A 25,298-nucleotide genomic window follows, 5' to 3' on the forward strand; every position below is an offset into this window, starting at 1 on the left:
AGCAATTGTTCTTATTTATTGATATGCCCAGTGGAGTTCTGTAATTTGATTTTTGTTGAAATTGAGTAATCTCTTGTTTGTTGTTACTTAGGTTGAAGTTGTAGAAGGAGTAGCGGGTGAGGAAGACCACCACGACGACCAGGAGGAGCAGGGAGAGGAAAACGCTGAGGCAGAAGGACAACACGATGAACATGATGAGGACGGTATGGCAAAAACTCCAAATTGAATTGAGATCGAATAACATAAAAGTTAGTGCAAGGCCAGAAAGGCTTTCCATCGACATTGAGTCAAACGCATAGACAGCTTGGAATGAAGGCCCTTGTGTTCCCTCCTCACTCTCAGGAAGTGACATGGAGCTGGATCTGCTCGCTGCAGCTGAAACGGAGAGTGACAGCGAAAGTAACCACAGCAACCAGGATAACGCCAGCGGCCGCAGGAGTGTCGTCACAGCCGCCACCGCTGGCTCTGAAGCAGGTTGGCCGACAGACTTTCTGTTTAGTTTTACATTTAGTTTAAATCCCCCCGACATCAACCTGTCTCATCAGTTTCATAAAACGGCTTCTTTTTTTGCTATTATTATTTTTTCTTTGGAAATGCGGTCACCTCTGTCGTGGACCTCCATAAACGTGGTTTTTCCAAGTTGATGTAAGGCCCTGAATAGAATAATTGCACATCTGTATTACAGTACTGTGGTTTATATATATATATATATATATATATTCTTTCCTTGAATTGCAAACCAATTTAGTACTCAAAAAAATCATTAGTGCCTCAAAGTCAGCATTTTCTTCTATTATGGGTATTTGTGTTTGGAGAGTAAAGTGATACAGCAGACAAAATGGTCACTGGCTGAAAACCCCGTGTATTTCATTCACAGGCAGTAGGGTGTCCTTGGCATTTCCTATTTTTGGTAGGAGCACCTCTTTACTTTAATGCATACACACAAACTAGGACAAGAGTGAATTTACAAAGTGCATACACAGTTTTTTTTTCCTGCTGAGAGTTCCTTCAGTTTGTCCCTTTCTCACATTTCACCCATTTTGTGTCTGCCATTTAAAACTAATAACGTTTGTCATCACGTGTAGCATTGTTGGTTTTTTGTCACCTAAATAACAAACTAATCAGCTTGTAGTTTTTCCGAAAGGTGTGGTCTTTATTTGTCCCTCCTGGTCCATTTTAAAGTTTGTCTCACTAATAATGATATTTCATTTCCACATAGAATATGTGATATTGTCAAAGTGTTGCCGTTCTTTCTGACTGCTAGTGTATCAAAATACAGGAAGGCAGATGAAATAAACTAGCTGATTGGTAGTCAGCAAGGACGATGAGAGGAGTGCAGCTGGTCTGACTGGTTTTTGCCATCATGATAGTGGTTTTTGGTCTTGTAGTGGTGTGATTCACTAACTGCACTTTTGCTTGGATAGATCACAGGTCAAATAGGGAAGAGCACGTGGCCAATAAGAGTCTATCACTGCTAATCAGTGTCTCCCCCTCCCTCCTCCACCTTCGTGTTCCATCTTCTCTCCCCTGAAGGTGCCAGCAGCGTCCCCGCCTTCTTCTCGGAGGACGACTCTCAGTCCAACGACTCAAGCGATTCGGACAGCAGCAGCAGTCAGAGCGACGACGTCGACCAGGAGACCTTCCTGTTGGACGAGCCTCTGGAAAGAACCACCAGTGCGTCCCATGCCAACAGTGCTGCTCAGGCGCCCCGCTCCATGCAGTGGGCTGTGAGAAACACCCCCAGCCAGAGGGCCACTGGAAGCACGCCCACGAGCTCCTCCACTCCAGCTGGTCAGTGTTGCTTCGTGTGTTAGGCCTTGACAAATTCATAAGTGCATCGATCTGAGAAGCTCACCTAGCATTACAGGGTAGCACTACAGCAATAGTGTTTTACGTAATTTTTTTTGTTTCTTTCAGCGAGCTCCACGGGCCTCATATACATAGATCCCACCAACCTGCGTCGCTCCAGTGCCATCAGTTCCAGTGCTGCTGCTGCGGCCGCCGCCCTGGAGGCCAGCAACTCCAGCAGCTACCTGACCTCAGCCAGCAGCCTGGCCCGGGCGTACAGCATCGTCATCAGGCAGATCTCCGACCTCATGAGCCTAATCCCCAAGTACAACCACCTGGTCTACTCGCAGTACCCCGCTGCCGTGAAGCTCACCTATCAGGACGCAGTCAGCCTGCAGGTGAGCTAAACTCCCCACCGCCTCCTCGCGCTCGCTGTGTGTCTGAACAATTGTTGTCGCTCGACAAAGTCGTCGCGTCATTACAGTTGTTGGTTCCTATGTCGTCAAAACAGAACTACGTGGAGGAAAAGCTGATTCCCACCTGGAACTGGATGGTGTCCATCATGGATTCCACCGAGGCTCAGTTGCGTTACGGCTCTGCTCTGTCCTCCGCTGGAGACCCCGGCCACCCCAGTCACCCACTGCATGCCTCCCAGCACTCTGCTCGCAGGGAGCGCATCAATGCTCGGGAGGAGGCCAGCATCCGCTCCTTGGAAGGAAGAAGGTGATACAATGCGCTTGCACTTCTGTCAAACCAAGCAGTTCGTATCTTCTTGGGAATGGTTACCCTCAGGGTTTGCTTTTTAATCCATAAAAGAAGAAAACTATTATTGAATCCTTTGTCCCAATCTGCGTGTGTCCCAGGAGAGCAGCCACCCTACTGACAGCTCGCCAAGGCATGATGTCTGCACGGGGTGACTTTTTGAACTACGCCTTGTCCCTGATGCGCTCCCACAATGACGAGCACTCCGACGTTCTTCCCGTGCTGGACGTGTGCTCCCTCAAACACGTAGCCTACGTTTTCCAGGCTCTGATCTATTGGATCAAGGCCATGAACCAGCAGACCACCTTGGACACCCCACAGATGGACAGAAAGAGGTAAGTGAAAAGGAGGAAATCTTGTTAAAGATACATTTTTGTTAATTTAAGCAAATTTTAAGAGTGTGTGCTTTATATTAAATCATTCTTTCTAATGTTTTCTTTGAATCTATCTTCATTTGTAGAAATCGGGATATTTTGGAGCTGGGTTTGGATAATGAAGATTCCGAACATGAGAATGACGAGGACACTAATCAGAGTGAGTTGGGAAAATGTCATAAATGACTAATATCCGGTTGGCCATCACAAAATGCAGGCTGAAGGTTGACTTTTTCCTGCTTGGCACCAGGTTCAACCCTGCAGGACAAGGACGAGGACCCTGTTCCTGCTGAAACGGGTCAGAACCATCCGTTCTTCAGGCGCTCTGATTCCATGACCTTCCTGGGCTGCATCCCACCCAACCCCTTTGACGTTCCCCTGCCTGAAGCCATCCCTCTGGCGGATCAGCCCCACCTCCTGCAGGTCAGAATAGACACTGAGTCACTCAGTGTTGTTTTTAATTGCTCAGCTTTCCTTTATACATTTGACCCTGTTGTGCATTTTGTATCATTTCTGACAGCCCAATGCCAGAAAAGAGGATCTATTTGGCCGTCCTTCTCAGGGCTTGTACTCCTCCTCTTACATGGCAACCAAGGGTTTGGCTGAGGCGAGCATGGACAGGAACTGCCTGGAGGTAAACATGGGCTCCTCTCTACCCTCCCCCTCTCAGGTATACCACCCTCTTCACTGGACAAACACGCTGGCAGCTTTGTTCAGATATCCAAACATCACAATGCCAAGCTCGAAACAGCTTCGAAAGCATTTTTGAAAGTCAATTTGCAAAAGTCAAATCCATTATTTCCTCTCCATTGATTTCAGTTGGACTTTATTGAACTGGAAAAATGGATAAAGAAATTAACAAGTATTTTGATGTATGGATATCGGAACATTGCCTGTGTTCTGTGTGTCATTTTAATTTTTCCATTATCTCATCACACTGTTCTCTCCGAATGTGTTTATAATCCTCACCAACCTCTTTGAACCGCCCTCCCCCGCCCTCCTTCCCACCACCACAGATCCTCCCCACCAAAATGTCTTACTCTGCGAACCTGAAAAACGTGATGAGTATGGAAAATGGCCAGCGGAGTTCTGGGAGCCAGCCTCTCGCAGAGCAGGAGCTGGAGGCTTCAAAACCTGGGCCTTCACCCCACGACCTCGCCGCTCAGCTAAAGAGCAGCCTCCTCGCTGAGATCGGCCTCACCGAGAGCGACGGGCCCCCACTGCCTTCTTTCAGGTAGCAAACCAAAGCTGCTCTGCACCGGTTTGGATTTTGGCAAATGTCACTTCGCTACAATTTATAGCTGTAAGCTGGAAATGTCAGCAGATTGTTTGCAGGAAAGGACAAGCCTCGGTTGAATTTTCTTAAAATTAGGATAGATGGAACATGTCCGAAGGAAATATGCGCTAGATGGTTCTGAAAAATAAAGCATTTTGTTTTAATATGCTACGAAAGTGTGTTTGCCACACTACCTTGTATCAATGCTTCTGCTTTGCTTGTCCAGACCTCACTGCAGTTTCATGGGGATGATGATTTCTCACGACATGCTCCTGGGCCGCTGGCGTCTGTCACTGGAGCTCTTTGGTCGCGTCTTCATGGAGGATGTTGGCGCTGAACCTGGATCAGTAAGTCCTCTTATTGGTGTACATACACTACCTGTCAAAAGTTTGGACACACCAGCAAAGAAAAACATGTTGAATAAATATGCTTTTTATGAAAGGTGGCGATTTTGAAGAATTTAAATATAAAACGTGTTTGAGTTATTTTACACGTTTCCTGTTTCCTACATCAGTCCATGTGTGTTCATACATATTTGATGCCTTCAGTGAGAAACTGCAATCTCAATAGTCCTGAGAATGAAAGAAAATACATTAAATTCGTAGGGTGTGTTTTGACTGGTAGTGTATAATGCAAAATGAATCGGTCTTTTCCTCTGTGTCAGCTGGAGGAAGCTTGGCAAACCTTCTCTTTAACTCGAGATGTTGAGCTACTCCTTTTTTGTCCTTCATCCCAGATTCTCACTGAGCTGGGCGGTTTTGAGGTGAAGGAATCCAAGTTCCGTCGGGAGATGGAGAAGCTGAGGAACCTGCAGTCTCGCGACCTGGCGCTGGAAGTTGATCGGGACCGCGACCAGCTAATACAGCAGACCATGCGTCAGCTCAACACACACTTTGGCCGGCGCTGCACAACCACCCCCATGGCTGTGCACCGGGTCAAGGTCACCTTCAAGGACGAGCCAGGCGAAGGCAGCGGCGTTGCCCGCAGTTTCTACACCGCCATTGCTCTGGCCCTCCTCTCCAACGACAAGCTGCCCAATCTGGACTGTGTCCAGAGTGTCAGCAAGGGCATGCAGGCCAGCAGTACGTGTCATCACGATTACAATTCAAGTATGAAATTACAATAGAAACTATACTGAATTAATGAACTTTGATTTTTATTTTTTTTAATTTCTTGATGGTATTCTGTTGCACTCAACGCTAATTGACATCAGAGGTGAGCGAGTTATTTTTCACCCAATGATGACCTCATTTGTTTTTTTTCAATTTGCCTTCAGACCTAATGCAGCGCTTGAGGAACAGAGATCGAGAAAGAGAAAGGAGAAGTGGAGGCCTTCGAGCTGGCTCTCGGAGAGACCGAGACAGGTGGGTTCCTGCTTCGCGTTTTCCAGTTATTGTTTCACACAAAACGTGGTGCAAAACACAGATTTTTATCGCTATTTTAACTAATGCAAATGCCCCCCCCCTTTTTTTTTTTTTTTTTTTTTTGCAGAGATTCAAGGAGACAGCTGTCTATAGACACCAGACCTTTCAGGCCTTCATCTGAGGGAAACCCCAGCGATGAGCCCGACCCCCTGCCTGCACACAGACAAGCACTGGGGGAAAGGCTCTACCCAAGAGTCCATGCAATGCAACCGGTAATGGACTAACCTCCTAAAAACACAATGTTTTTCTGGGTATTGAACTCCCAATAATATCAATATTGAGATTTTCAAGAACCGATGACTTATTTGCTGTCGACTAGCCAGTTTGCTGTAAAGAATGACGTGCATTGAGAACCACCGTGACTACTCCTGCGACTTCCTGTCTTTGAATACCCTACTGCGTACTTAGACCGCCCCTTTTGCTTCTCTTCCCAGGCGTTTGCCAGTAAAATTACTGGCATGTTGCTGGAGCTGTCTCCTGCCCAGTTACTGTTGCTGCTCGCAAGTGAAGATTCTCTGCGAGCCAGGGTGGAAGAGGCCATGGAGCTTCTCATCGCACACGGAAGGTAACCATCATGAACCCGACAACTTCAAGGGGTTGAGAGAGAGGCTAAACAAAGTGGCCACCACTAGTTTTAACTAGAAATTGAAATAGTTGTTGAATATTCTCTCTTGAACCTGTGTTGTCTCTTCAGGGAGAACGGTGCTGACAGCATATTGGACCTTGGTCTGCTGGAGACTCCAGAGAAATCACAAGTAAGCTCATCACCAGTACCCCTTCAGTACTGTGCTGACACCTTAAAGCGACTATTTTACCTGATTTTCACCTTATTTGTACACGGCCAGGCTTGATGCTCATTTCAATGGCAGCAAATGAACTGAAACGCTCGTGACCTCTAACACTTGCCCATTTTTACACCATTACAGCAACAGGAGAACCGCAAGCGTCACGGCTCAACCCGCAGCGTGGTTGACATGGAGCTGGAGGACACGGACGACTCGGACGACAACGCTCCACTCTTCTATCAGCCCGGCAAGCGGGGCTTCTATTCCCCTCGGCCCGGGAAGAACACGGAGGCTCGACTCAACTGCTTCCGTAACATTGGCAGGTAAATACGTCGGCCGTGGGTTCGCACACATTCAAATACAAACACAAAAATATTTTTAGTTTTGTCAAACTGACTTAAATCACAAGGAAGCAAGTTAAATGTTCTTTTTTTGTTGTTGTTTGTCTTGACAGGATACTCGGACTGTGTCTGCTTCAGAATGAACTCTGTCCAATTACATTGAACAGACATGTCATCAAAGTGTTGCTTGGCAGAAAGGTATGAATATCACCCAACTAGTGTAATAAAGTTCTCGCTAAACATGATGGAAGCCCTCAGAACAAACGTAACGATTGTGTCTGCAATCTCCCATCCTGCAGGTTAACTGGCATGACTTTGCCTTCTTTGACCCGGTCATGTATGAGAGCCTGCGGCAGCTCATCCGCCACTCTCAGGCTGGTGAGGCAGACGCAGTGTTTGCTGCGATGGACCTGGCCTTTGCCATTGATCTCTGCAAAGAGGAAGGCGCTGGACAGGTAAGAAAATGCCACTGTCGAGCAGTATTTTATGTTTACGTTTTTTTTTGTCCAGGCATTTGTGAAAAGTAGGAATGTTAACTTGGAAACTGCTACTGGCTAGGATTTTGTACATATTTGGCATTACTGGGGGCTGCTGGAGCCTATCCCAGCTGTCACAGGGTGAAGGCAGGGTGACACCCTGGACAAGTCGGCAATTCATCACAGGGCCACATAGAGACAAACCCCCATTTACCCTCACATACACAACTATGGACAACTCCACACAGAAAGGTCCCAGGTCCGGAATCGAACCCACAACCTTCTTGCTGTGAGGCGGCAGCACTAACCACTGCGCGGACTAATATTACCTCAATATCAGTCATCAATTCTGATATTTCACTGCATTGTCCAAAAATGCACATTGAATGAAGAATCCAATGCTGACGCCTTACTTGTCCTGGTGCAGGTGGAGCTTCTGTCCGGTGGGGTCAACGTGCCGGTGACACCTCTTAATGTGTACGAGTATGTGAGGAAGTATGCTGAGCACAGGATGCTCGTGGTGGCTGAGCAGCCTCTCCATGTAAGTAAAACACCAAACGAATTCTGCTATTGGCCTTAAAAACAAAAAAATGTGATACGTTAACCATACAGCGGTTCAGCGTTCTCACACTCTACGTTGATCTGCTTTTTCTTTTGCTAGGCAATGAGGAAGGGTTTGCTGGATGTTCTCCCCAAGAACGCCCTGGAAGACCTGACAGCCGAGGACTTCCGGCTACTGGTCAACGGCTGCGGTGAAGTCAACGTCCAGATGCTCATCAGCTTCACCTCCTTCAATGATGAATCTGGTATGTTGCTTGGTTCCGGACCTTTGACTCTTGCTTTCCTGCTACGATTGACTGTCATAACTGATTCACAGTTTGTACGCTTTGGCTGTAACATGATAAACAACCACCCGAATTGGATCCAACAGGGGAAAATGCGGACAAGCTGTTGCAGTTCAAGCGCTGGTTTTGGTCCATCGTGGAGAAGATGAGCATGACCGAGAGGCAAGATCTGGTAAGCTGGTTGTCATGGGTTTTATATTTTTGAGACCAGTTGTTCCTGGGCTTATGGCAGTGCAGTGTTACACAGTACCACTATTAATTACATGAGCTGTTGTTCTCAAGGCTCGGCTTCATATTACAGCTTTCTCCGTGAGGAATGGTCTGCCGAGTAAGATTAAAAATTAAACGGACGCCACGTCTGTTGTAACCCTAATGCACAAAGACACCGTTACAAAGGATTGCAGCCTGTCTGTATCATTGTAAGATGATCAGTTCAAGCACATAAATTGCAATGCACAGATAAAAAGAAGTGTTTAACACAAACATAAACTTAAATGCAAGACCTGAGCACGAGATTCTTTTGTCGTTAGGTGTACTTCTGGACCTCCAGCCCTTCCCTGCCAGCCAGTGAGGAGGGCTTCCAGCCGATGCCGTCAATCACCATCCGGCCCCCGGACGACCAGCACCTTCCGACAGCCAACACCTGCATTTCTCGTCTCTACGTGCCACTCTATTCTTCAAAACAAATACTCAAACAGAAACTCCTTCTAGCCATCAAGACCAAGAATTTTGGTTTTGTCTAGAGGTCCAAAAGGAAGAGTTTAAAAAGGAAAAAAAATAAACCTGTTTACTGTTGTGTAATATTTACCTAGCTCCATTTTTGTAGATTTATTTTTTGTCTATACAATTTTATGGAATTCGACATACTGTCGCTATCTCCCCAGGGTGGTAATATTTGTTTGTGTTGTGAACACAAACGGCTTGTTATTTTTATTGTTTATTTTTTTTTCATTTGTGTTAATGAAAATGGGATATACAGTACAAAACATTCCTGCATTGGCATTGTAGAAAGTGAAGCCCACAACCCCGCTCTATTGACTTAAAACCTTTGCTTCCCAGGAATGTGGTTTGACAGAAAGCTGTCTGCCGAAACCCAGCCAAAGATGACAGCAGTAGAAATATTTAAAAAGAAGAAAAGAAGACACACTGTGATTAAGTTTTCCTTCCCTAGAAAAGTACTATCACTGACAGTTCACTGCTGCCTTTGTGAAAACTTCTCATTTTCTTGTACAGGGGGAGTAGGGAATTTCAAAATAAACTTGGATGCAAATATGTTGTCAAGGGTCTTTTTTTTTTTATAACTTGTCTTTGTCAGTGCAGTGTTCAGAGTCAAGGGAATTGAATGTGTGAAGGTAACATTGAAAACTCATTGCATACAAGCAGCCTTCTTTATGTACGGTCTCCTTTAATTTGAGCAAGCGTCGTTCCGAGGAAAATGAATAATTCTACATTGTGGTTGATTATATATTGTATACTATCTAATCACAAGGGCTGGAGGGAAGCCGATGTTATTAAATACGGTCTCAATAAGACATTTGGAGTTCGTTCCAGAGTTCGATCTTTGCCGAATTGGAGCTTGAGACGTGTGATGTAGGATAATTTGGCCAATCAGGGCGGTTCAAATAGTCGCTCCACCCATTTAGCTCGGACCGCTGAGCGCCGTTGTGTTGCCTTCACGTGATTTCGGAATAAAATGAAACTCGAGCACCCCGTCAACCGCGTTAAGAAATAAATATACATTTATCAGTTTTACTACATTTGTGTCTGAAGCTGATAAGTCCCCCGTCTTACTGATGTGCAGTGCTGTGAACGTATAACGACTTGGTGTCGCGGGGTCGGGGCTATTGGACAGTAAATTTTCTTCAATTAGCCATTGAAACACAACAGCTGCTGTGACGAGGAATAATTGCCACGTAGGCAAACCGCTAGTTTAATCACACCGACTGAGCATTTATGACCATGACAGACCTCTAACGCTGCTAGTCAGCGTTTAAGCTACGTGATTGGTCGCTGGCTTACAAGTAACCTTGAAGGCAACGCTTCTCCGGTTAAAACGGAGCCATATGAGGTGAACCTGTTAAACTCGCGGTCACAGTGTGGATGCGTTGTGGCGGTCAGTCTACGGTGGCCCGTTATTTAGCGATGTCAGCCTAGCTCGGTGGCTAGTTAGATGCTCGTCACCGCGGACGTGCGATTTAGCCGGGCGAAGAGCTAGCTGATGTTGGTGGAGGAGGGGGATGCACTTATTGTCTTCCGTCATGTCGAAGTCGTACCGTTAGTTTTAGCTGGCGCTGCGAGCTTGTGTTAGGGGCTTGGTGTTAGCTCGCCGGCTAACAGCGGCAAGCAAAGCGTGACTAATCGGCTCTGTTTGAAAGACAATGCAGATGGAGAAGTGGCAGGACGCGGCCGCCGAGCAGGTCAAGCTGCTGACAGACCATTTGAATGAAATGCTCTCCAAGGCCCTGAAGCTGCTACACTCGGAGCTCGGCGTGGATTTGGGACTGAAGCCCGAGGCTATTCCGCCATGGGTGATCCTCTCAGCGGCGTGCACCGGGCTGCTGCTGATGCTCGCCCTGTGGGCCTCGCTGTGCTGTAGTGTCTTCAAGAAACGGCAGTCTGTTAGCGGTGCGGACGACGTCGTCGAAGAAAAACCAGGCGTCGCCAAGCCTGTCAAGTCCGAAGAGCCGAAGAAAAGAAAAAAGAAGGCCGATAAGGTATGTAGCGTGTGTATGAAGCGAATTTAGCTGCACTCCCAGCCTAATAGCGGGGCTGTAGCAAGGCTAGCTGTCAAGCTAACGCCACAGTGACAGCTGGGTCTCTCACTATGGGAAATGGGTGGTCCGGCTAGACCACGTTGACCTGACTGTGCCTACGACTATTTTTTCCATTTGATGAAATACAGTAGAAAATGCCCCACTTTCTAGTCGTGTAAAAATCATTTCCCACTTCTTTCCAGAAAGCTCAGTCGAACGGCAGAGCCGTTGCCGAACCACAGGAAGAAGCCATTCCGGCGGAAGAGATAGTGCCACATCACCAGTCGCCTCCATCAGAAGTCAAGGCTGACAAGAACGCCGAGGTAATTTGCCGTACTCCTTTATTAAAGCTCCCAGGACCACTCGATTAATTTGTTTTTTATTGATGCGCTTATGTCCTGTCAGAAGTTTGTCACTTTTAATTTCCAATTCAATGTCCCGAGACCTCTCCACCGAGGACTAATTGAGAAACGCCACGTTTTTCTAACTGTCAGCGAGCAAGTGATGTAATACGATGAGCAGTCTGTGTCGGGTTACACTTGATAACCGGCGTATGAAACCGAATCCTAGAGGACGGCCGCTGGATTAGGCCTGCCAGCACCGTGAAGTAACACAAGCAGTGATTCTGAAGGCGCTGAGGCGCAGGGATGTAATTGTATGTACAGTAAGAGTTAGAAATAGTACTTACAAATAGGACCTGTACCATCTAGGGAATCTTGGACCGTGGATGTAGTTTCGCTTATAAATAGACTTGGCTTAAGGACACCAATTTGAATGTTTAAGTGCAACTTACTAGTTGTTCTTGAATGTATCACACACACATCACTCTGGCACCTGTACAGACTCATGCTGCTATTGTGTTTAGATGTACATATATTTATTGTGCTTTTTATTAATGCTCTTGCTATTGCTTTATGTTTTTGCTTTTTGGCACCCAAGGGAGTTGCAATTCTAATCTCGTCGTACCCTGTACAAGGACAATAAAGGCTATTCTATTCTAAAATCATATTTTGCACCTTTTTTTTTTTCCTACTTGTGTTTTATTTTCTGTCCTTTTATTTTTTTCTGTCTTTTTTATTAGGGAAAGAAAGCAAAGAAGAAGGCCAAACAGGCTGTGAAACAAACCAAGACTGAAACTGCAGATGGCAAAGAACCAGAAGAAGGTAAACTATTTTAAGTCGGAGCATAGAGATTATTGTTTTGGTCCAGTGCTTGTTTTATTGTTGATCTATTTCTTTAATTTTATGTTTTAAAAAAACAAAACGCAACAAAAATGACTTATGTTTGTAAAATACGACTGCGGAACCTTAGTCTGTTTCTCTCAGCAACCCATTCCCATCATGTGTCTGCGTTTATTATTGGCTAAGCCATACCATGCTGCCCCACTAATCCGTTAAGGAAGCTGTTTTCTGTATTTCACAACCAACGTCCACACTGACTGCCCTCAATATTGCTTACCAGGCACGTGGGAGACGAAGGTCAGCAACAAGGAGAAGCGTGAGCAGCGCAAGAAGGACAAGAGCTCCAGCGACGGCTCAGCCAGTCCCGGCGGTGGGGACACACCCGTGAGCTCTTCGCCAGAGCAGCCAAAAACCGCTGTAGTGCCTGCACCTGTGAACCAGAAGAAGAAGAAAGGTGCTTCTAAAGGTTTACCTCTATATTGTCATTGATTTGCTTTAACCTTGCTATGTTTTTATTCTCTGAGGCTAACTTGAAAACATCCCTAATGTGATACCAAGAGAGATATTCATGTCTCCTTCTGAGTGTGTTTGTGTGGTTGGCAAGGACAGATTATCAAGGCTTTAGGGGATAGATATGAATCTTTGCTGAGTTTTTGTGTGCATGCTCCCTTCATTAGAAGGCTTGCATTGATAGTACACTTGGCATATCCTGACCTCAAGTCCTCCTTTCCTGTCACTAGAAACTACAAAGGTGAAAGCAGATAAGGTGGAGGCTGTTGCTGCACCTCAAGGTTAGTATTGGCTGCAAATGCTTTTTCAGTTTAGAAAGATTCCCAAGTCGTTATTTGTTTGTTCTAAATATCAAATCCAGTCTTTTGATGCAACAGTGACGACTGTCTTCTTCTTGGTTTTAGTCTACAGCACTCGGGCAGCGCCAGTGGCTAACTCTGTGAGTGTGGCACCTGTGAAAGCTCCTGCTCACTCCTCTCCTCCAAAGAAGGGTACCTGGGCAGCCAGTCGGGAAGCAGCTTCACTGTGGAGTGGGGACATTGATGGTAAGACACTCTAACCTACGGCCAGGTTGCTTAACCTTGAATGTGGTATTGTAGCACCTTCAGAGTTTACGCGGTGTGGTGGCGTGGTAATGCATGATAACCTTTGTGCCAGTAGTGGGGATCCATTCCAGGTACAAAGTTCATTTGCAGCTCTGCAACCACAGCTTTTAAAAATAGATTCAATCTTAATGCACAGTAGCCAAGCCTGTTGCATGCAATACATTTTTTTTAACACAAGATACAGGAAGTGCCATGAAAACATGATTGCAGTAGAAGCTCACCTTTCTGTATTTGTTTTCTCGTCTAACCCATCATCAAACCAAGGTCTTTATTGAACAACCCAAATTAAAGGGGAAATGGTGTAATCCTCTTCCAAATGATCACATCCCACGAACGAGGATTTAAACTGTAGACACTGCATCATAGAGTGCGTGTGAAATGTGTTTGTTTCAGAGTCATGGACTGTGATTGATGCTGCTGTGCCCACTACTGAACAGCATGCTGTGTCTCTAGCTGGACTGAAAGCAGGCAAGTGGTGCAGTTGGGTAGAACGAGGTTTGGGCAGGTGCTTGCCACTAGATGGCGCATTTTTCTGAATCGCACTGTGTCTCTGTATTTCTGCAGAGCCTGTGAGGGATCTTCCCTGGCTTAGTCAACCTAAAGTGGATGATGAGTGGTCTGGACTGAGTAAGGACAATATCACTTCCTATTCTCAACATTTAAGTTACACTTATTGGTTTACACTCCTTTTTTTACATGTACATTTGTAATGCTTTGTGAAGACGGTGGCTCAGCGGACCCCAGCTCTGACTGGAATGCTCCCGCTGAGGTCTGGGGCAACTATGAGGACCCCGCAGCGGAGCCGCCTCTCACCCCGTCTCAGTCCCTCCCTGAGACAGCCAAGGTGAATCTGCTGATTGCTGCTGCTGTAAGTGTTCCCCAGCTTCAGGCAACACAAAGTTGCCGACCGCTTTTTTTTTTGTTCTTTCTTTCTTTTCTTTTTTAACACTTTTTTAACACGCTGCTGCTAATTGATTATTCCGCCGGGTGAAGGCCCCAGGATGCATGTCCTGGTTCTTAACTGAGCTCCTGCTGCTCTAAGCTATGTCACAGCACCGCACAGAACTAAGTATTGCTTTGGCTTTAGTCTGAGAGACGTGTTGTATAAGGAAAATTTGATAACTGCACGTATAAATCTTTTGTGGTTCTTTTTTTTTCTTTTTTTCTTGGTCCAACTCTAGTCTGGCTGAACTCTTGTAAGACTGTTATGCGCTATCTTGGCTCAACCACTAGATGGCACCACAGCTGCAGTTTTCATAACCTCTGCTTGTTCCTAGCTTGTTATCATAATTGATGTGCCTGAACTTGAGAAACTCTTTCATGATTTACTGTACTGGTTTTGCCACTTGCAAAAGACAGCTGACTTGTGTTGTTTCAGCTGGATGATGAGGATGATGAGAAGGACAAAGGAGAGGCAGCTGCTGATGGAGCAGCTAAATCTAAAAAGAAGAAAAAGAAAAAGAAGAAGTCTGCAGAGGAAGGAGCTGGCCAGGTAAGTGCTTCTGACCAGAGTGCCAAATGAATGCAATTTCTACCCTGGTGTTTTTCCTAAAATGAGAGCTTCTCCCTCATAGCTCAATTCTTTAATGTGAAATCTCTATAAATTCACTGTGGTTGGTATCATTTGCAAAATGTAAACTTCTCCTGGCCGCTCAATTTAAGTTTGTTCATATGCATATAGAGTTTGTCCTTGTGTCCCCTGAAGGGCGATGAGCCAGAGAAGGAGCTGCCACCTGCAGTCACAACAAAGAAGCAGCCACCTGCTAAGGTGACTGCTGCTGCTGCTGCCGTCCAGCCTGTCAAAGTGGCCGCTGTCGGGGTCAGTGCAGCACATATGACACACCGGCACAGTAACTCAGCTTAGGCTTAAGGCAGTGAATAGTTTTTGGCGCAAGCGTTCAAAGGGACTCATGTGAAGTGTTTGCGTGTAACAAAGTCTTACACTTCCTGCCATTGCGGCAAAGCCAATGACCATCCATTTTCTCACAGGCCAGAAAGGAGCAACCAGTGAAGGAAAAAGTTTCCCAGAAAGCCCCTGTCACACAAGTGCCGCAGAAACCAACTGAGGGTGAGCCCGCTGCCAAGCAGAACAGCCCTCCTGCTCCAACACAACAAAGTGAGCGTTTGAGCCGTTAGCAGTCCTGAAGCCGTTTCACATTCTTGACAAATGTCTGCATCAGTGACCTGTCAGAGTAAACGTTAAATCTATCTTGCATAGCATCTAACATGTTTTTTTCTTCTAACAATGTCTGTTAACTAAAAGTCTGTTTGATTTTCATCACCCTTGAAAACTTGCTGGCCTTACAACACCCTCCTCTGTGTCCTACCACTGTGTGTTAATCCATCTCTCAGCAGGTTGTCCATATGTTACTCTGCTCTGGCATGACATGCTGTGTACATCAGCAGCTCCCCGCTTAGAATTCTGCCAATAAGAATATTTATGTATATGTTTTGGTGTGAGATAAACAGACTTTTATCTCATCCTCCTCCTCCTTTTGTGTTTTGTCAGAAATACCTGAGGAGAGCCAAGCGCCCAAGCCAGCAAAGAAGAAGAAAGCCAGAAGAGAGACATGAGACCACTCTGCTGATTCCTGTATGCAAAAGACTTCATATCCTGTTTATGCAAAACCTTTTGTGAGACAAACTTTGACAGAGGTCTTTGCGATGGACATACAGTAAACCTTAAAAGTCTGTCTGGAAATTAAAATGATATTTTATACGCGTCAAGGGTCAGACAAAGGATCATTGTCAAAACTCAACTTAGGTACCGTGCGATCTAATGTGATGCGGTGTTAATGATTTTTACGTGTGGACTTCATGCTCTTGATCCTGTCTTCACTGACTCTGATATCTGAATGGAGGAGGTGTATCATAGTAAATAGAAGTGTAGAAAGTACTGATCATGTTTAGAAAAATTGTCGTTGGCTTTTGATTGGAGTTCACTGTTGGGAGAATGTTAACAGTCCTCATCCATCGGGTCACACAACAGTGGGCCATAATGATGAACTGGCTTTTACTTTAGGAATCTTGATATGTGCTGTCACGTTCGTGAACCACAATGGAGCAATGAGCAAACAACGAGTTAATCGAGCAGACTGATTAAATCTTTGATTCATGCTATTATTCAGGCTTAAAACGGTAAATAAGGCTACAACGATACTTGAGAAAAGGGAATCACGTCCGCTCTACATTTTTAATTGTGACTGCTGTATTTCAATCGACTTAGTCCATTTGATTTGTCTTTTGTCTGATGTTGTACTGCAGTGTTTCAAGACACTTTTTCCCATGCTTCCTGTTTTTTTCTTTTCTTTTTTTAACTTCTATTTGGCCAGAACAATGTTGGCATCTCTGATGCGACAAAAGTACTTTTGCATTTTTGCCATTAGCATCCACCGTTTAAAAAACAAAAAAAAAAAAAGAAAGAAAAAGACATCTGTGGTTGAGTCGACAGTCTTCGGAACCTTTTCTAAAACCTGTTTGTAATAAAAGAAAAGCTAAAGCCATATGTAAAAAGATTAATAAAGGCAAAGTTTTTTTCTATTAGGGCTTCCTCTAATTTAGTTTTCTATTATAGCAATGGTAATGATGTGGGGGCGGGTTGTAGTATTTGATTTGGTAATGTAGATACTAAACGTTGGAAAAGCTGGTTTTATCTGCCTCTAATTGTCCCTTATCACAATGTAAAGGACTATGGAAAATGCCCAAGTAATTAACATCTTGCTAAACCCTCAGTAACGCTAATACACGTTTCTCCCTCTTAGTTTTAGATTCTAAGTATTTGTTAATCTCACTCTCATAACTGTCATTAGGGGACTGGTTGCGTCAATAGATTTGGTGTTTATCTTCAGGACCTGATAATACGCTTTCATCCAGTTACGTCAAAATTAGAGCCGACCGGAAGTGCCAGCTAAACGGTGGACAAACTGTTTGATTAGACGAGCAACTACGCAGTTTCTACAAGACACGACTGTATTTTTTTTTTTATTATCTGTTAGTTTTGTTTAATTTGATTCGTTTTTGCAATTAAATGATCACAAAAAAACTGTCAACAAACGTTATCGACGTTTTAATTTGAAACCGGAAGTCGCCAAAAAACCTTACGCCTGCCCGCTCCGCTCTGTTCACCTACGCTCTGTGATAAGTAGCGGACAGGTCAGACAGACGGCAGTCGGAGACCGTGTTTGACATATCTCGCCGCTGGAAGCGGGAGCTCGACGCTCGGTGTACGCGGACGGGACGGCCGGGGGACTCGTTCATTTTCTAGCGACCGCGTCTTTCAATGCCAGCGGGGCTGCAGTGAGACGGACGGAACGATGCTCGCCCCCTGGGACCGCTGGTACGCCACCAGCTGCTGTCTGTGTTGCCATGTCCGCACAGGAACCATCATCCTGGGGGTCTGGTACATGGTGAGCGCCGTCTGACACGCGCACACACACACGCGCACACACACCCCTCGACAAAAACGCGTCTTTTAGAAATGCGTGACATCATCGCAATCTTGCGCAAAACTGAGCGCACTGTGTATTGATATGGTAGTGGGTGGATTTGCGTAGATACCGTAGGGAGCTGGTTCCAGCGCTGCCAAAACCAGAGTTGTTTACCTCCAGAAGCTCATACGTGCCTTCTTTTACAACAAATAGATTATGCGGCTATTAGGCAATTAATAATTTGTATTTTCGTAAACACGCAAGTATAAGAGGAAAAAAAAAAAAAATTGAGTTGTTTTATTCAGAAATGACCATCGGTCATAATTGAAGGAGTCGCAATCTCAGTCCGTACTGACCAGCGGAAATCTCCATTTATAATTCAGGCGCGTAGCAGCTGATTGGAAAGTGTAAGGTGAGACACACCGTACTGAAAATGTAACACAGTCGTGCAGCAGCGCGTCTGTGCAACGCGTCGCTCTTGTTCAAGTGAACGTGCGTGACAGGGCTCGCTCAGCCAGACGCTACGCGTGGAAAAATCCCCTCTCCTCTTGCAATGAATACATTAACACCGAGCTCTTCTGGTAGCGGGTTTTGTGCCCGGCTACCTACTGACTGCTGAGAATTTTCCATTTGGCTCACCTGGTCAAGGGGGGAGGGGGGGTGTATGAGTCATCGGACACTGTCACACCTGTCACAGGACTGTCTGTGTGAGACAGAGGGAGAAAAAAGATGGAGATTTGCATAGCTTAACTCTTTTCAGTTTAATCACAGGTCATATTGGGATACTGTAGGTTGATGCATTATGAGAATACATGTCGATTTCCTCGAGTGCTTTACCTCTCGGACTACCTTTCGACCTCTCTAATCCCGGCCGTGCCACTGTCTCCTGCCCATATTGACCCACCACCTGTCTGCCCATATTGTTGCCTTCATCCGTCCATATGTCCTCTCTCCCTAAGCTCATCAATGCCGTCGTGTTACTCATCCTGCTCACGGCGCTCAGTGATCCTGAGCAGTACCACCTGACCAGCGCTGAGTTGGCTAATGACCTGGATGTGATGGATGATGCCAGTAAGTAGACGCAGATGGCCGCTTTTACTGTCCCAAAGCACCCATTCTATTTGTTTTTTTTGTTTTTTTTTCATGAGCAGCAGTTTCTGGCCAGTGAGATGGATTGTTGTTTCTTGTAATACTTAATTGCTTGCAGGTTTAAAGACCCTCATTCTGACACAGTTAGCTGTGAGTGGGTCTCTGGGTGATGGGCTCAATAGGATTGTCAGGCCTACCGTGGCCACCCCAAGGGGAGATCATTTGACAGAATGCCCTACGCTTCCACACTACAGCATCTCAAGTCACATTTTTCTTGATTGATGTGCAGTATCTCGTTTCTTTTTATTGATTGGTCTGGATTCTGTTGTTGGGGAAACAAGATCCGCAAGGAAACATTTCTGGCTCCGCCTCAGCACCCGTCCGTAAACGGGACCGCGCTTTTCTTCAAATGAAACGACTGAAAGCGGTTTAATGAAAGCCCGGTGAGCATCTGCGCCGTGCGTTTGAAAAGCCTTCTTAACAGAGCAGGTGCACACTGGAACAGTCTGACTGGAGTTGGGCCTCACAGCACATGCTGCCAGTAGGCTCTGATTGGGAACGACTGCATTGTCCCACTTCCAGCAGATTAGGGTGTCCTATCCATTACTGCTGGGCTGGACAAGCTGCTGCCACCCCCTGCACGGCCCTTCATTAGCACACTTAGCCCAGCGCAGGGACTTCTGCTTGCAGGAGGAAGGTCACTGCCACACTGCTGCTTTGAGTCAGTCTCAGCATCAGCAAACATGCAGGTTGAGAGAACGCCGGTTAACGGTGGCAGCTTCCTGATGCACTGGCTCCTATGCCACAATTGCAGCCTTTAAATGCTGAGGTGCAGAGGTGATCAATGTATTTGCATTCTATAGTTAAGTAAAAGTATGGATACTTGAGTAAAGAAATACTCTGGTAAAACTTAAAACAATTAAAAGTACTAAAAAGTCTGGCCTTGTACTTTTTCCACAAATCTCCAACACATATACTGTAAATATTATCCGGCTGCTCAGAAAACATTGAATGTCAGAAAACATCCTGTCCATGACATTGAGCAGATTAAAAATAAAATCCTAGAGGAGTTGAAGTGTGTGTGTGTGTGTGTGTGTGTGTGTGTGTGTGTGTGTGTGTGTGTGTGTGTGTGTGTGTGTGTGTGTGTGTGTGTGTGTGTGTGTGTGTGTGTGTGTGGGGCGATGACCTTATGTAACCAAATGATTTGGGTTTTTTTCATCTGACATGAGTGACAGAGCAGTGGTTGATTCCCCGCTGCTCTGACAGAACGTCTTTTCAGAACAGACAAATATGAAGACGTGAAGCTTTCTTTCTTTTATTTTCTTTTTTTTCATGTCGACTAACTGACTTTGTCTCACACGTCTCTCTGTGTCAGACATGGGCATCGCCTCAGCCATCTCTCTGCTGATGATCCTTATATGTGGGATGGCAACGTATGGCGCATACAAGGTAAATCAATGATACATTAGACCAAATATTCACTTATTATTTCTATTTTTTTTTACCAGTAGTGGTGACAGCAGGCCAGACACATGGTCTGCTGCTTTACAGCTTGATCCTCACTACAAACCACCAACTATCTAACCCAAATCTCTCTGTTTCAGCTGCGTCCTGCTTGGATCATCCCATTTTTCTGCTACCAAATTTTTGACTTTGCTCTCAACACATTAGTTGCTGTGAGCATTGTGGTTTACCCAAATACCATACAAGATTACCTGCAGCAACTGGTGAGAAGCCTTTGGGGATGGTTTTGTTCATGTTAAGTCAAGTCTGTGTTGCCTCTGTTCTTATGATAACATGATGACATATCACACTGTTATTTATTTGACGGGCATTATTTTAGTTGCATTTGTATTTCCTATCTGATATCTGCTCCCTGCACAGACTTGTAGCTCATTCCGTCCCTCTGATTTCCACAGCCTGATAACTTCCCCTACAAAGAGGAGATTGCTGCTCTCAGTAACGTGTGCCTGGTTCTCATCGTGCTTATCTTCATCAGCTGTATTCTTGGCTTCAAGGTAAAGCTGTGAATTTGCCAGAACAATTTCTTTGAAGGATTGTGTTTGTTTGATATTTTTTAGTTGAACCATGAATTCGAGTCGTGCCAACATACAGATGATCACCAATGCAGGCAGTCAGATTTCTCTTTTGCATAAATGAAGTTGTCCCTGTTCCACTGAGCCCTCTCAGCCCATTCATGTGGGGGGCTTTTATAGTATCCAGCCTTTTCTTTTTTTTTTATGCATGCTTAATTCAGTAAATATAGATGCTGAATAGCTAAGGTTAGTTTTGGGTTGATGGTTGTCGCAGATGGTGTTGTAGTCGTCCAGGGAGTTGCAGGCCCAAGCTGAGAGCCATGTGATGTCTGCATGACATAGAAACAGTAGAAGCAAAGTGATAAAAACCTCAGATGCACCGGACTTCAGACGAATAATTCTACCAGTGAGAGACTGCACTGCTTTTCTGGGAAAATACAGAGAAAAAACAACTTTGTCATATTCTTCCATTAAAGTAAATTTTCAGTAAATAACTGCGCCATTAAAACCTACAGCCATGCTATCAGGTCTCTGCAGCTGTCCTCTGGCATTATCAGCATATTAAACTATTCTCATCTGATATAATGTTCAGTTATTTAAGAAAAGTTGTTTTGTCTCTTTTACGATTGTCTAAAGTGAGATTTCTGACGCTGTATTTCCTCCAGGCCTACATGATAGCCTGCGTGTGGAACTGCTACAGATATGTTACCGGCCGAGGTTCCTCTGAAATCCTTCTCTACGTGACAACCAATGACACCACAGTAAGTCACCTTGGGCTGCCAATATTTTACCAAGACCAGAGACACAATATGGTGGAAGATCTTTGACAAAGGCAGAGAGATCAGTGCCTTGTGCTGATTGGTCAGTCTGACTCTGGGCATACTGGTCGAGAAAATAGCACCAACACAAACCAGGTTACACCCCCCCCCCCCTCTCAAAGCACCTATGTCAATAACGTTTCAAATAAGACTTTGCAAACTGAACTTCCTTCACCATGTGCGGTTAGCAGCCGAACCAATGCTTTTCACATCTTAATGTTGGACTTGTAAACCCAGCAATTTAGGAAGCCTTCCTGTATTAATGAAATGCAGATGATGATTAAAGACACTCGAGTAAAAGAAACGATCACTGTGCTGCAGTGCTCCAATAATCACGCAACGGTAAACTAACACTAATGTCTATCATCACCCGGCGTGAAACATTTCGCCACATTCCTTCGCTGCGTTTCCTCCTCTTCACAAAACAACAGGACTGCTCCAGTTGGGAAAAAAACAACGTCCCTTTTCACTGCAAAGTGAAATTCATATTTCCGTCATGTGCGTGGGTTTTCTAGCTCAGGCCGCTCAAGCGGACGCAAAGCCATCAAAGCGAGGAGGGAAATTACAGGCAGAGACTTGGAGAGGTCAGAGCAGGTACTCTGAAACTAGCACAGGTGGGCGAGCAGACTTGAAGCGGAGGGACGAGCCTGCAGGCTGCCAAAGTCATCACGATCACTGGCCAGACTTCAGTAGTCGTCAGAGAGGGGAAAAAAACCAACCGAGAGCTGTCGGAGAGTTTCTGCTTTTCTTTTTGCTCATTTCTGCCGTCTCACCACTGCATCTACTGCGTGCCGCCTGCACACTAATTATAGCTTCTTAGACAATTGGAGGAACGAAAAAACTTTGCCAATAATCATTGGTTTAGGGCCTGAGCTGTTTCAAAAAAATACAATAAACCGTATGTAGGCTTGGATAAGAGAGGCATTTTGATAGTGACACAAGAAGCAAGGAAGGGTCAGAGGAGAACCAATGGTGTGTGTTACAGTTCATGCAGCAAAATTGCAATTGATTTACTTTGACATGAATTTGAGCAGAGCAGTTTTGAGATACTAGCGTTCAATACCTGGCTTTTCCACATGTGTAACACTGCACACAGCTGAAGTCATGCTGCTTTTATAAGATGCATGTTGTGGTGAGGATTTCCACACACAAAAAAAATATGAAAGGTGGCTGATGGCTTACGGCCAGAACTCCTGAGCTCTGACAAACAGCAGACTGCCACTTAATTTCCCAACGTCAGCCTCACCCTCCTAGAAGGTGTGTTTTTCCTCTTAGACAAACAGGCTGGTTTGTGGCTTTCAGTTCAGTTTGCATGGCTGAAAACGTCAGTTCTACAGTTTCTGTAAGTCCCAGGGTCACTAATGCATTCCATATGAGTAATGCACATTGAGAAAAGACATTCACACCCACACAGTAAAGTGCACCGAAGGGCAATAAAGAGGCAATTGTGAGTAACCCTTCGGGGCGCTGACACAAAGTTAATGAATAATTTGGTCCATCACCTCATTTTCCACAGGTGCAGATTAGTAATTGTTTTGTCTGGAGTTGTTATTAAAAATGAGTTGGAAACTTTAAAAAAAATGATTTGCCTAATTTTATGACAAAATAGCAAGAACATTTTGGGAGGTGAATCTTGGATACAAATTTAAGAATAACATTCAATAAGCTTCCATATGTTGCCAAGATTTCAGGGGAAAAAAAGGGTTTTTGAAGTATGGATGAATTTTCTGTCATAGCCTCCGAAAATGTGGTGACCTCATAACAAACTATGAGGGCGAAGCAATGACATTTAATTTCACCAGCTCAACATCGACACTCCCAGACACGTCTGCGGGTGGAATTGTTGTTTTCCAAGCCTGAGAGACGTGTTTTGTTGTTGTCCCAGTCAATAAACCGACGCCGCCGTCCAATGACAATTGATCCACAGAGTTATTGATCACCCAGCGTGCATGAGACTCTTGAAGATCCTGGCGGTTCAGACTCACAGTGTGAAGAGAGTGTGTCTGCTTGAGTGAAAGGGGGAGTGTGTGTGGGATAATTGACTGCTTGCGAGTCTTTTACGTTAAAACTGTGAGGAACTCCACTGGTCTGGGCAACGGCAAAAACACAGTGCTGGCAAGTTCAGTTCATCGGTCCACCTTTTAATGTGAAAAGACAGAAACACTCTACTATTAGTTATTTTCATTTTTTTCATTTTTTTTCAGAAAGTAATTTAATTTACTGTTTTATCTATCTATCTGTCTATCTATCTATCTATCTATCTACCCGTCTACCCATCCATCCAGGTGCTGCTGCCTCCGTACGACGACAGCGTCAGCGTTCCTCCGAAGGCGGCTCCTCCGCCTTACATCACGGCCACTGCCTGAAAACACCACCTGCATCCTGCTGGCTGTGCAACTTGTTGCACCCCACTGCCTCTCCAGTGTACACTTACTTTGTGGTTAGATTATTATTGAACACACACACACACACACACACACACACACACACACACACCACACATAGTACAGCCATGCATGCACTGCAGACAAACGTGTGCACAAAACTGTACCACCACCAGTCAGTCCCCCTGCCCCTCCCCCTTATTTATTGAAATCAGTAATGCTGTGACTCCTCTGTGTTTTTTTCCATCTGGTTTCTGTGTAAATTTCCAGACATGATGTGCACTTTGATGCATTTGAAGCTGGACGGAACGAGGCGCTTAGAAAAGTTTGATAGATGATTTTATATTTTTTATGAATATTTCATACTTGTGCGTGTGCGTACCTGTCATGGTATTTTATGCGGTTTTGACATAATTAACTCGTGCACAGATGTAGGAACGAGGATCTTTGTGCCCCATAGTGTTGTGTGAGTACTCCTTGTCTTGCGTTTTCCTGTTTGTCACGTCTCCACTCATAATCAGGGTTGGATTGCCTTTGTGTACGACCTTCCATTTCATTGGGTGCTGTTAACGACTCCCGCCTGACGTGTCACTTTGAAAGCTTCTCCAGCATTCAGTGTTGCGATGGGACGATGAGAGCCGAGTGTGCGTACGTCATGTCACCCCCCCCCCCCCCGACATGGTGCCCGTGAATTGCAGGAATAATCGTTTTGTGCATCAAACAATTTGGTTGTGCTGATTCACTGTCATTTTTATATGTAATCGTGTGTTTCTAAGATGGATGAGAAATGTACCGGGCTCACTATTGATCTGCTTTGGAGGGCGCAGGGTAGCGCAGCGCTGATCTGGAATCAGTTTGCTCTTTAAAGCCTAAACGAGTGAGTCACTTGAAGGGAGCTGGCTCATCGACGTTCTGGGTCCTGATAAACATGGACCCTGGTTGTGTTTTTTCAATCAAGTCGGCCGCAAGCTCCGGTTCTGTGCAAACACACGGGCCTGTTCACCAGATGCTGCCATTTGGAAAGATGCAAAAACACAAAAATGTCCTGTGAGGACACAAATGTCAAGCCCGAGGACTGATGCTGTTTGAATAATAAAGATGTGGCATTTGATTGTCAAAATCTACAAAGCTGTTGTTTGTTTATTCTGATGATGTTCCTCGATAAAAGTCAAAGAACTGCCCTTTTTTGGACCTTGAAAGCAAGAGAAACCAGAGGAGCATACCATTATTCTCAATGTACCAGCACACCTGTTAAAATACATAGAGAATTATACAAATCTGGGTTTTAGGCTCTCTGTGACGTAGGCTAAAAAAACCCGCTAGAGGGCAGTTTTAACTTGAGTGCTCATGTTACCTGGATATTAATATGGCATTCTTCAGGATTTAATAGGGGTAAAAGTCAGGGCTTCAGTTGCAGCTATATG

The 25,298-nt window shown here is 45.1% G+C and overlaps 3 protein-coding genes across 13 annotated transcripts in view; all 3 read left to right on the forward strand.

Moving 5' to 3' along the window:
- ubr5 (ubiquitin protein ligase E3 component n-recognin 5) overlaps positions 1–9,341 on the forward strand; it is a 28,195-nt gene extending 18,854 nt beyond the window's left edge. For 2 of the 9 annotated variants that reach the window (XM_076040976.1, XM_076040977.1), the window contains exons 36-59: positions 92–203; positions 343–474; positions 878–910; positions 1,534–1,791; positions 1,918–2,186; positions 2,300–2,511; positions 2,652–2,885; positions 3,011–3,084; positions 3,175–3,347; positions 3,445–3,594; positions 3,941–4,158; positions 4,427–4,547; positions 4,937–5,309; positions 5,477–5,564; positions 5,692–5,836; positions 6,059–6,189; positions 6,319–6,379; positions 6,551–6,732; positions 6,864–6,948; positions 7,050–7,205; positions 7,654–7,767; positions 7,888–8,032; positions 8,158–8,243; positions 8,602–9,341. In XM_076040976.1, the coding sequence (XP_075897091.1) occupies positions 92–203; positions 343–474; positions 878–910; positions 1,534–1,791; positions 1,918–2,186; positions 2,300–2,511; positions 2,652–2,885; positions 3,011–3,084; positions 3,175–3,347; positions 3,445–3,594; positions 3,941–4,158; positions 4,427–4,547; positions 4,937–5,309; positions 5,477–5,564; positions 5,692–5,836; positions 6,059–6,189; positions 6,319–6,379; positions 6,551–6,732; positions 6,864–6,948; positions 7,050–7,205; positions 7,654–7,767; positions 7,888–8,032; positions 8,158–8,243; positions 8,602–8,814 (3,765 nt within the window). In that variant the 3' untranslated portion in view covers positions 8,815–9,341. Of the gene's footprint in view, positions 1–91; positions 204–342; positions 475–877; positions 911–1,533; positions 1,792–1,917; positions 2,187–2,299; positions 2,512–2,651; positions 2,886–3,010; positions 3,085–3,174; positions 3,348–3,444; positions 3,595–3,940; positions 4,159–4,426; positions 4,548–4,936; positions 5,310–5,476; positions 5,565–5,691; positions 5,837–6,058; positions 6,190–6,318; positions 6,380–6,550; positions 6,733–6,863; positions 6,949–7,049; positions 7,230–7,274; positions 7,461–7,653; positions 7,768–7,887; positions 8,033–8,157; positions 8,244–8,601 lie in introns of those variants that run through there. The other 7 variants (XM_076040982.1, XM_076040983.1, XM_076040980.1 and 4 more) reach the window with 6 other exon arrangements.
- Positions 9,342–9,984: 643 nt separating this feature from the next.
- LOC142898181 (protein LYRIC-like) lies at positions 9,985–16,660 on the forward strand. 3 transcript variants are annotated; one of them, XM_076040987.1, is made up of 14 exons: positions 9,985–10,139; positions 10,447–10,785; positions 11,028–11,147; positions 11,906–11,987; positions 12,286–12,471; positions 12,746–12,796; positions 12,920–13,060; positions 13,514–13,588; positions 13,685–13,747; positions 13,843–13,988; positions 14,499–14,612; positions 14,826–14,939; positions 15,110–15,236; positions 15,630–16,660. In XM_076040987.1, exons 2-14 carry the CDS (start codon positions 10,450–10,452, stop codon positions 15,692–15,694), a joined length of 1,620 nt encoding a protein of 539 aa, XP_075897102.1. In that variant the 5' UTR covers positions 9,985–10,139; positions 10,447–10,449; the 3' UTR covers positions 15,695–16,660. The 3 variants fall into 3 exon arrangements, with proteins under 3 accessions (XP_075897102.1, XP_075897104.1, XP_075897103.1); XM_076040989.1 differs by lacking the exon at positions 9,985–10,139 and having other exon boundaries at positions 10,146–10,785; positions 13,843–13,964; XM_076040988.1 differs by lacking the exon at positions 9,985–10,139 and having other exon boundaries at positions 10,146–10,785; positions 12,286–12,459.
- A 149-nt stretch (positions 16,661–16,809) lies between these two features.
- On the forward strand, positions 16,810–25,002 carry LOC142898182 (lysosomal-associated transmembrane protein 4B-like). The gene is made up of 7 exons (XM_076040990.1): positions 16,810–17,526; positions 18,507–18,618; positions 20,012–20,085; positions 20,241–20,363; positions 20,556–20,654; positions 21,338–21,433; positions 23,776–25,002. The coding sequence occupies exons 1-7, from the start codon at positions 17,434–17,436 to the stop codon at positions 23,854–23,856; spliced, it is 678 nt and encodes a 225-aa protein (XP_075897105.1). The 5' UTR covers positions 16,810–17,433; the 3' UTR covers positions 23,857–25,002.
- Positions 25,003–25,298: the final 296 nt, after the last annotated feature.

Source organism: Nelusetta ayraudi, unplaced genomic scaffold, assembly GCF_046127955.1.
Source record: "Nelusetta ayraudi isolate G7.1 ecotype Tasmania unplaced genomic scaffold, CSIRO-AGI_Nayr_v1 ptg000063l, whole genome shotgun sequence".
NCBI classification, from domain to species: domain Eukaryota; kingdom Metazoa; phylum Chordata; class Actinopteri; order Tetraodontiformes; family Monacanthidae; genus Nelusetta; species Nelusetta ayraudi.